The 11,746-nt window shown below is 33.1% G+C and overlaps 1 protein-coding gene across 1 annotated transcript; it reads right to left on the bottom strand.

Moving 5' to 3' along the window:
• Positions 1-1,141: 1,141 nt before the first annotated feature.
• LOC148176497 (odorant receptor Or1-like) lies at positions 1,142-7,224 on the bottom strand. Its single transcript, XM_088035122.1, has 6 exons — positions 7,146-7,224; positions 6,831-7,027; positions 1,603-2,496; positions 1,449-1,553; positions 1,245-1,400; positions 1,142-1,198 (listed from the first exon to the last, which is right to left on the bottom strand). Exons 1-6 carry the CDS (start codon positions 7,222-7,224, stop codon positions 1,142-1,144), a joined length of 1,488 nt encoding a protein of 495 aa, XP_087891248.1.
• Positions 7,225-11,746: the final 4,522 nt, after the last annotated feature.

The following is an 11,746-nucleotide window of genomic DNA, read 5'->3' as shown; positions in this document are numbered from 1 at the left end:
ATGAGTGATCGAAATGTTTCTTTCACATGGTCGTAAATAATAGCTATTAATTAGAAAAGAATATTAACTAATTCTTAATGATCGAGGGCGTTACTTGTAAACTTTATACTTGTACTTTATAAATTAGTTAATATTCGTAGTAAATTCAAAGCTATCGAAACATGTAGGAAGGAGGCAATGCTACCACACAACAGTTCTGCAAATTTGAAACAGCGAAGAAAGCATTTCCCAATGAAAGCAATGAATATTTTAGATTTTGGTGTTCGGAAGTGCTTTCATTTTCGTAAATATCGTGTGATTCATTAAATTTCCATTCTAGGTAGGCCGTGTACGTGCGTTGACTTCTTGTTCGATAACTAGCAAATCTCGCAAATATTAAGTCGAAACTACTGTAATGGTGTTAGTTACGACATGATTTTTTCCTACGACCCCATATGAAAGTGACATTTTCCACACGGTTAAATGACTCCGAAAGTTGATGTTTTTGTACATCCATTTCCGAAAGTAAAAGTCACTAGTGTGATATGAATATATCCGCACAGACCTGTCAAAATTGACAGTTATTTTCAAATACAAATGTAACTCCTGAATTTTTGTCTCAAATATCTAGACGATTCACTGTAAAACAACATGCATAATGACAAAAATGAATTGGTTAGGTCGTTTTTGACGAATCGGTTTTGACAGGTCTGTGCGTATATATTCATATCACACTAGTGACTTTTACTTTCGGAAATGGATATTCAAAAACATGAACCATCTAAATATGTGGAATACGTCACTTTTTTATGAGGTTGTAGAAAAATGACATTTAGAATAGATAATAAATGTATTATTGTCGACACTTATGGTTTCTCCCTGATGATGAAAGGTCGTAGGAAAAATAGTGTACATAACTTGTCGGAAAGTGTCTTTCTTGCACTCGTGTAATATTTGCACTCGGCTGGCGCCTCGTGCATCTACTTTTACACTCGTGCGAAATTGGTCACTTTCCGTACTTGTTATGTAAATATCTATTTTTCTCAAAGCCAACTGCGAATGGTAATTTAATGAATCACACAATAAATGCTATTATGAAACAGTTACTATGTTATTATCAATCTATAATATTCATGTTTCGACAAAATTTTATAAATCCACATTAATAAGTATTCACTTTCTGCAAAACAGCAAAATACGACCACGCGGTCTTAATAATCTACAAAAAAGAAATGTGAGATGGTAACATCATTACCTTTACGAACCCTCAGAAAAGTATCCAAAGAAAGCGGAAACACACCAACAGCAGTAAACAGAATCGGCTTCTGAGTTCTCAGGATAAAGAAAATCATTTTTTTCTTCACCTCAATTGGGAGATCTGTCCAGTCACATTTGTACGCAGCCATCGCAATGTTAATACTCTGAAATCAAAAGAGATACAAAAACTGAAATAAGATCATGACGCGTACTTTAAATTGAACGTCATTTCCGAACCAGCAAAACATGAAGATCTCCAAAAGGAGTGCGTTTAAGCACGACACGAAGGAGTAGAACTCACTGCTAGAAAGCTTTAACTGAAATTTTGTTAGTCTGAGTCATAGAAGAACGATGTTAAGAACGTACGAGAGTTATTTGAAACATGCCGAGTCCTAGTGACACCGAACTGGAACCAAACTGGATCAAAATAAGATGATCAAAGACCTTGTTCAAATCATGAGCGAATCTGAAATTTACTCTTGAAGATGGTTCGAAAGCAATGGATCTAAACCTTAGAATCTCTCTGTGATGTTCAACACACTTTACAAAGCTTCTGGAGACGTCGTTCCTCAAATGTAAACTCTTGAAGCTGTCGGACACAACATCGCATTGAATTCCCACGAACGTCATCATCGAAGTAATGACACTGTCGACGATCACAATAACAGTGGCGATCAAACTAAAAGCAATCACTTGATGAGCGTACGTCATTTCGTACCAAAACGGTTTCTTATAGTCAAAGGGATACCATGTGGGAAGTGGTAAGTCGTACTCTTTGTAAGTACCACTGATGATTGGTCGTACCAGCCAGAGAAAAGAAGCTCCTGCAGTCATTCTGGTGAAAAAATAAAAAAACCTTTTCCAGACTTGTATGCTAAACTCTCCTAGCTCTTTTTGCAGATGATTCCTCGGGAGAAACACCTCTTTGTTCATATCATCGACCAAACGCTTCACTGTCTTCATGTTGACGAAGACAACGTAGAACTTGACGACTGAGTTGAAGACTGCCGCAATAGGAACAATTGTAATAGTAGCTTGGTTTAGGTCGGCGACGAAGAAGATGTTGATCATTTGAAAGAGATTGTGGCCACAGATGAACGTAATGAAAATGATGCTTGTGTAGATCGTGTACCAGTCAAACTTGTAAGTGTCTTCGGGCCACAAACCGACCCCTCTAAGTACCAAAATGAGAAGTTTGTTGTGAAAGTTCCAGTGGCCCATTTTAAGAAGAACACTTCCGCGCACGTCGAGGACCGCACACTGAAAGTTCGGAGAGGAGCTGCTCGTTTATCCAAACTTTATATATTATGTATTATCGTGTGATTCTATAAAAAAGTTAGACAAACAATAACTTTGTTTAGGAAAATAACGTCAATTATCGATCGACATTCAAGGATACCAAAATCTCATCTTTTCTTTTTTGCTCACTAGATATCGAACTTTGAATTATTAAAGTAATTACGTTGGCGCTGCTTTTTAAAATTTTTGAAAATGTTTTTAACTAAAAGATATTTAAACAGGCGGGCTACAAAAGTTACTGCGCATTTTCTTCATTATGGGCTACTAATCAGCGATGGGATTCAGAGAGTAGACGACAAGGAGGAATATGAAAGCATTCCGGCGCTGCGTACTAACTGTGTCTACAGTTATTTCATTGTTAAACAATTAAAAAAGAATGCTATAATATAGCTATTAAAGTACCAAATCAGGAAACAGTTACTACCTGTAAAATTAAATTTCTCTCTCACAAGTAGACAAAAAAAGCTTATTTTGAACAGTCGACTTAATGCTTGGCCCAGAGAAGTGTCTTCTCGTCTTTGGTATTCTACAATCGCAGCAAAATCAACTAAATTTTCTTGATTGTTAAGAGTATCTAAGTCATCTTAAAGTGTCACTTTTTTTAACCTACTTGATGTTTTCTTTAAATTCTTTAATTTGACTAATTTTTTTTTGAAGTTTCAAAACGTCCTGCGGAGATCTTTTGAGAATGCTTCTTTGAGGAGCTTTTTCTAAGTGTTACGACGTTTCAAAGTCGCGGGTCTGTGGCCGGTGCGCGGCGTTGGATCACTTTCAGCCAATCAGATCGTTGTGGTAGGCACAGCTGCGTCTGTTTCCCCCGTGGAAGTTGCATTAAAATGCGTAATTTTGGTGCTACAAGTATAAAATTTCAGGAAGCTACTATTTTTAAGTCGTGTAATTAATCTACTGAATTACAGAACTGTAGAGAAAAAAACATAATTTTTAGAAATTTTCATTTTGGAGATAAAACTAGAATTTTGATATTTTTTACCAAAATTTGTAATTTGGTAATTTTGGTGCTACAAGTGTGAAATTTAGGAAAATTACTATTTTAAAGTCGTGTGTGAAAGGTGACCATGTTAGTTACTTGGACAACGCTCAAAATCTCTTAAAATAGCAATTTGACATGTAGCAAAAACATTATAAAAACCATGTACAGGACTCGAAGTGAAAAGCTAATAGAGAAAGCTCGCTCACATGCAGCTTGACGACTCGTTTTGCTAAAAGATCTTTTCGGCGTTTGCACTGTAAAAGAAAACTAACAAATAATTTTGACATTTGTGACATTATGTACCTATTTTCAAAGAAAGTTGACAGAAGTTAATCAGAAAACGGAAAAAAAAATCTAAAAAAAGTCAAAAGACACTATTTTGATATTTCACTTTCTATCACTAGTGATAAATGCTAGCTTAAAATCGAAATTTTAGAACAATTAAAAAATTTGAAATTTTTACGCTTTTAATTAATTAAAATTAGCAGTTCTATATGAATTTGCGCTTTTCAATTACGAAGCAGTTTTTAATAATTTGAAGTAAAGTTATAAAAAAAAATCTATAGGCTCTAAAAAGAATGTAGTATACAGGGTGTCCCAGAACTCGTGGCCCAGAGAAAAAAGGCTTATTATTAACAATTCTGAGCCAAAATTTCTGAACAAAAATTTTCTAGCTCAAAAAAAAAATCGAGTTAAGACGAATAAACGGTAGCCAATCCGGAAGCTGAACAGAATTTGAAAATCGGTAACTATGGACACATACTATCGACCATTGGTCAGATGAGCATTACACTCTCGTTGCCTAGGAAATTTTACTCCATTTTTATAATAAGCTTCCGGAATTGGTTATTAATTTTTTATCCTTACTCGAATAATATTCAACTTAAGCAATTTTTGTTTTTAAATTTACCATCTGTATTGCTGTCGGCACCCTCCCTTGTTCTCTGGGTCATGAGTTCGGGGACACCCTGTATATAAAACACATAGATAATCTGCAAATGAAAATATCGAATAAAAAATAAAAAAAAACAGAAGAATTTAAAACGAGTTTTTGGGAAAAACAGATTTAAGAAGATTTTATTTCAATGAAAATGTATGCAAAATCTAGCGAAAATAAAACTAAATTTCAAGAAATATGTAGAAAACGTATGAAATCGAAATTTTTCAAATTTGCATAGGTTTGGATTCTGCATGAAATCTAGCGTAATTTGAGAACCAAAGTTAAAATTTGCTTTAGAAATAAACGAGAAATTTACGGTCTTTTTCGGGTAATTTTTACAACGAAAATGATGTTTGATACTAATTTAATGGATATTTAACAATTTAATAGATATTATACATTAATTGAAACAGCAGACATAAATCTATCAACTCAGCCAAACCTCAGATCAGTAGATCAAATACTTTACGAATGGCGGTCAAAAAAACTGAAATTCAAAAATTTTTAGCGCTTAAGTCGAAAGTTTTTCTTAACAACATAATCGACCATCGAGTTTGGACATTTTGAGAAATTAAAAATTTGAATCCGGGTTAAGTAACCGGATTATTATTAGATAAATGGTGTAATCAAACCTGTGCCGAAATGATGTCAAGTGAAGTGTGAATTTCAGAACTGCCATTTGAAGTATTTATCGAAAAATGTTGCATTGATTGTAGACAAAATTTTGTGTAGTACTCGTGCGAAATGGATGTAACGCACACGAAGTGTTGTTAGAATTCAAAATATTTCCATTGTGGAACCTGTTGATGCAAAAATTATCACTTTGTACACAGGAGAATCTAAAAAACATGGGACATAAGATCAGTTTTTCAAAAATATCATAGAAAGGGCTAACCTTAGCAATTAGTTTAATAGCTCGTTAGAAAGCGTATTAAATTGGCTTTCTAAAACTCTGTCGAGCACGGCTTTTTAAGGAAAATTGAAGAAAGGTATGTACATTTTTTTCTCACATTTGTTGACTAGTTTAATATAATATAACGACAATTAAAAACAATCGAAAATAAAATAAAAATAAAATCCATACAAAACGTAAAAAGTCGACAAAAATAACCAGAAAGCTATAAAAAGAATGTTAGTAGTTAATAAAATCGAAACTTGCTGCGACGATAATTAAGATCACAATAAACAAACTTTTTGTGTTAGATCCGTTGCAAACCTTTCGATAAGAAGTTCGATTGGTAACATTAAACTTAGGACAGACTCCAGTGTAAAGCTTTGTCTCTGTTTTCGCCCACTGAAATATAAAATCGGATTCCAATCGAGCACATTCAATATAAAATTTGTCAATCGTGCAGTTCTTAGAACAAAAATCAAGAGAAATATAAGCCAATGGATTGTTTATCAGATTAACCACAGAAAACTTGCAATTATCAAACACTCCACTTGGTAACATTTCAATTTGACTATTCTGCAGGTAGAGCTCAATTGAGGTATTGATAGAGAGACCATCAAACGCACGACTGTCCTCTGCTGATATTTTGTTACATGCGATGTTTATAAACAGTTTTCTATTTGGAAGAAACTTGAAAACACCTTCTTGGAGAAACGTGATTTGATTCGGCATTACATTGAAAATGGGGAGAATCGGCAAATTGACAAACGCTTCCGGATTTAACATGACAAGCTCGTTTTGAGAGAGATCAAGAAGAACCAACTTGGTCATGTTGACAAAAGCCCCAGTTTCAATCACTTTGATTTCATTCTTTTCCAATATCATTTGACTCAGTTTGAGACCCGAAAAAGTGTCTTTTTTAATCGTTTGAATTTTGTTGGATTTTAATAACAGACTTTCTTCAATGTGCTTCAATTTTTCGGAAATGCATTCGCTTTCTAGCTCTTTTATTTGACCGTTTTCGATGAAAATGCGAGATATCTCAGTGGTATTAAAAAGATTGCAACATAGTTTGGGGATGTTTTGGTCTTGAATGGTAAAAATTGTAAATTTTGGAACAACACTGACCACTTTTGAGGAAAAAAGTGTCAACTGGTTCGAAGAGCCATCAGATATTGAGAAATCGATGAAGACGTCATTGCAACACCAATGGTGTTGGAATAAGACACTTGTGATTGTTAACAAACGGAAGTTCATTTTAGTAATAAGAGGAATTGATTTGCAATTTAAATACGTGGAAAATGTTTCCCATTATTGTGTAATAATGGCATCTAAACGAGCGTTTTTCAGACATTTCAAGAAAACTTGAAAATGCGTCCAGGTTATAGATGTCGCTGGTGCTAAATTATATTTATTTTCTTGATTTCTTAATCTCTTAACTAGCTTGGATAGATATATTCACAATCCTAAACCTGTGTTTCAATGGCTTGGACAGATATATTTGCTTGGCACTTTTCATTTGAGCCTTCTAAGCTTATGACGGATATTTTCGCATGCGACATGTTAATATATTGCGCAGTTTTATAGGAACATTCTGAGATGTAATATGGTAATCCAGCTGACTTTGCTTCTTGTGGTGTTTTTCCTGTCAGCGCTAAAATAAGTTCTTCTGAAGAAAATATGGACGATGATTAGACCACTTCGAGTGAAGAATCGGATTGTAGCAGTGTGGTGGATACTAAATCCGATGAAGAGATGAAAGAGGATGAAAACAACATCGAGGTTACCTTGGACGTCTACAGGTATTCCAAGACCAGCTTCTCCATTTGATAGTAATTGAGGCTCAGGCAAACGTATTTTAGCCATCTTTGAAATTTTTTATGACATCATTGATATGATTGCAACAGAAACAAATCGTTATGCTGAGTGAGCAATTCTTAACAGAAAATATAGAGAAAATAAAGCAACACTGCCTTGTTCTGTTTCTTGTTGTAGTGAAATGGTTCTTTTTGGAACTGCCATTGGGTGGTTTTCATTTGTCAAATTGACATTGGACATCAGTTATAAAAATGTAGTGGACAAAATCAATTGAACAGTGTTACGCAACAAAGATCCAGCCAGTGTCGTCTAAAAACGGAGATCATGGCTATTCAAGCCTTAATTTTACCGATTCTGTAGTATCTTTGTTGCATAACACCATTTAATTTATCTACTTTAGGATTTAATTATGCAACCTAGCAACATTAAATTTATTTGTGCTTTAGCTTCTGGTTATTGGTCACTTTCGTTGAGCAATTTCTCAGTTTTAATGCATAGTGGGTCAAAACAAATTGCATTTTTGATTCCTGATTGCTGTCGGCATCCGCCCTTTTTCAGCTAGGCGCGAGTTCTGGAACATCCTGTAAATATCTAGTTAAAAAAAAAATGGAAATGCATGTACTTCGTATTGTAAGAATTTTACGGCTTTTTAGCTTTAGCTTTTAAATGTCACAATATGGCAATTATACTAACAGTAAATTGGAATATCTAGTTAATTTACGGGGCTTGACGAGTAGGTAATTTTTAATCGCCCTCGTATGCCACACAACGTTTTATCCAAAATCGGAAATAAAACATTTCACATTTGTTTTCATTCCGAAAAAACATGCACTTTGCAATTGGTTCCTTTACAAGCATTCTTGATAAAAATCTATAGGAAGATTTTAAAATATTACTTCAAGATTTATTCAGAAATTTTAAGTCGCTTAAAGTTTGTAGACAATCATTCGTGAAAATATTTCAAATTTGAATTCTGAATTCTTCAATTCTGAATGACAAACAATTAATAAATGCTCGTGAACCTTTTGATCCGACAATCTAATATTCATACAAAGTAGAATTAAGTTACAATTGGTTTCCTACCCGAACAATCTTCATAAGATTTAAGTTTAATTTCGCTTTTTGAAACATTCCGAGTTCGTCAAATAATCGTTTTTAATTTTGACAAAGTTAATACCAACATACAAAATAATTATTGAAAAAAGCAGTCTAAAAAATCATATACCGTACTCGCAAAAGCTATAAACCCTCATTTAGCTATGAGGTCTTTTTGGCACTCGTACTGTAAATAACTATTCTGAAATTTTCCAGCACGTGCACCTGCTTCTTTTTCCTGAAGCTTTTTCGAGTACTTCTTTCATGCTTCAAATAGTTAGTTCTTCTTCTTTCTTCCTACTTCTTCCCTGTTTCGAATTTATTGTAATAATACTCTTAACACGTGCCCGAGAAAAGAAAATCAAGACACAGAAAAAAGAATAGAGAGGAAGAATAGTAACAACTACACGAAGTGAAAACTATAAAGAAAGAAAGCAAAAACAACTAAGAAGACAAACAGAAAATCCAACAGATAAAAAAACACCGATAAATTGAGGAAACCATGTCTATTTGAGCTAAATTAGAAACAATTTAAACTTCTTTTACTCATAATTCGAATTTTTTATTGCTTTCAGAAAGTAGAAAAAAATTGAACTTTTTTACTCATAAATCGTATTCTTTATTGCTTTTACGCTGCACAAATATTTCGAGTCTTGTTGTCTTACGACCAGATAACATTTTTGGTACAAACACCAAATAAACTTTTAATCGATGCATACAGAGTGTCCGGAAAGTCGCGCACCACCGTGATACTGTATTATGGGACAATGCCATAGATCACCGAAAAAATGTTAAAAAAATCCATGTCGTCATCTGATGTTGAAGAATGTATAAATATTGGTGTTAAAAGCGTGAAGAAATATAGTTTGAAAGAAGAAGGTGATGTGGACTAAGAAGAAACAGAAGAGAATGAAAATTGCAAGTGATGGTTTTAACCTTTTGTGGTACTCTGCACTGTTTTGGATCGTTTTGGTCAAAATTTATGTCATTTCGGTGGTGTGAAAAATTGGGAAAAAGCACTGGGGGCATCTAAATGAAGGTTTAATTTAGAAAATTCGGCAAATTTTCTATGGAGAGAAACGAAACTAGCTGAAACTCTAAATTTTAGAACAAATAAATAATTTGAAATTTTTTCACTATTTATGCTTTTACAACTGAAGCAATTTCTAGTGGTTCAAAAATAAGGTACTTAAAAAGAAAACACAAAGACAATCTGCAAAGTTTAATGAAAATATCGAATATAACAGGAGAATTTAAAATGAGTTTTAGGTAAAAACAGATTTAAGAGCATCTTATTTCAACAAAAATGTATGCACAATCTAGCAAAAATAAAACTAAATTTTAAGAAAAATGTAGAAAATGTGTTAAATCAAAGTCTATGAAAATCTTAAAAGTTTTGAGAATTTGGTTATTTGTTGATGTATGTTAAAAATTCGCACAGTTTTGGATTTTGCGTAAAATTTTGCGTAAATTGAGAACCAATAGCTGAAGTTTGCTCTAGAAATAAAAGAGAAATGTACGGTTTTTTTGAGATAATTTTTGGAACAAAAATGACTTTTGATACTAATTTAATAGATGTTTAGCAATTTAATGAATAATTTAATGGATATTATACATTAATCGAAACGGCAGACATAGATCTATCAACTAGCCAAATCTCAGATCAGTAGATCAAATAGTTTAATAGCGGTCAAAACAACAAAATCCACTGAGTTTAAGACATCTGAAAAAATTAAAAATTTGAATCCAGGGTATGAGCAGATTATTATTACAAAAATTGTGTAATTAAAACAGTGCGGAAATTATGTCAATTGAAGTGTCAATATCAGAACTGCTATTTGAAGGATTTATCGAAGAATGTTGCATGGATTGTAGAGAAAATTTTGTTTAGTAAACGTGCGAAATAGATGTAACACTCACAAAGTCCAGATAACTTCAAAATACTACTATTATGCAACAAAAAAAAACATGGGACATGACATAAAAAATATTAAAGAAAGTACTAACCCTAGCAATAAGTTTAATGGGTCGTTGAAAAGCTTACTAAATTGGCTTTCTAAATCATTGTCGAGCTCTTCTATAATTTTGCTAGTTTCTAAGAAAAACTAAAGAAAATAAATTTTTCTTTAGTAGAATCTAAAAAATTGTTTTTTAGCTTTTAAAAGTATTTTTACTTGTCTAGAGCATTTTTTCCAAATTTTGTTGACTAGTGTAATTTAATTATATTGAAATCAAAAGAAATATAAAAAACAAAAAAAGAGAACAAAAGAAAAAAGGTCGTAAAAAGTCGACAAAAACACCAAAAAAATCCAAAAATCTCAGAAATTAAAGATTGTTAATAAATATTAAAAACAAATCTTGCTGCAACAATAATAAAGACCACAATAAACAAACTTTTTCTGTTAGATCCTCTGCAAACTTCTAGATGAAAAGAAGTTCGACTGGTAACATTAAAGTTTGGGCAGACTCCAGTGTAAAGCTTCGTCTCTGTTTTCGCCCACTGAAATATAAAATCGGATTCCAATCGAGCACATTCAATATGGAATTTGTCAATTTTGCAGTCCTTAGAGCAAAAATCAGGAGAAATATAAACCAACGGATTATTTATCAGATTAACTACAGAAAACTTGTTATTATCAAACACTCCATTTGGTAAAATTTTAATATGATTATTCCGCAAATAGAGCTCAATTGAGGAATTGATAGAGAGACCATCAAACGCATGACTATCCACTGCTGATATTTTGTTACATGCGATGTTTAAAAACAGTTCATTATTTTGAAGAAACTTGAAAACATTTTCTTGGAGAAACGTGATTTGATTCGACATTACATTGAACATGTTAAGAATCGGTAAATTGACAAACGCTTCCGGATTTAACATGACAAGCTCGTTTTGAGAGAGATCAAGAAGAACCAACTTGGTCATGTTGACAAAAGCCCCACTTTCAATCACTCTGATTTCATTCTCTTCCAATGTCATTTGACTCACTTCGAAACCAATGAAAGTGTCTTTTCTAATCCTCCGAATTTTGTTGGATTTTAATGACAGATTTTCATCAATGTGTTTGAATTTTTCGGAAAGGCATTCGCTTTCAAGCTCTTTGATTTGACAGTTCTCGATGGAAATACTAGATATCTTAGTGGTACCAAAAATGTTGCAACAGAGTTTGGGGATGTTACAGTCTCGAATGGCGAAGATTGTGAAGTTTGGAAAAATATTGACCACTTTTGAGGAGGAAACTGTCAACCCGTTCATAAAACCATCAGACGTTAAGAAATCTACGAGAATGTCATTGCAACAGCAATGTTGGTGGAATAAGAGACTTATGGTTGTTAACAGTAGGAAGTACATTTTGGTAATGTAAGAAATTGATTTTCAATTTAAGTACGTGGAAAATGTTACCGACAATTGTGTAATAATGATCACATTTAAAAGAGCGTTTTTCAGCGTTTTTCAAGGAAACTTGAAGAA

This window comes from Gnatocerus cornutus, chromosome 4 (assembly GCF_029298725.1).
Source record: "Gnatocerus cornutus isolate USDA-ARS CGAHR chromosome 4, icGnaCorn1.1, whole genome shotgun sequence".
Taxonomy (NCBI): domain Eukaryota; kingdom Metazoa; phylum Arthropoda; class Insecta; order Coleoptera; family Tenebrionidae; genus Gnatocerus; species Gnatocerus cornutus.
The sequence above is the reverse complement of the archived record's forward strand: the minus strand, read 5'-3'. Positions and strand labels throughout refer to the sequence as shown.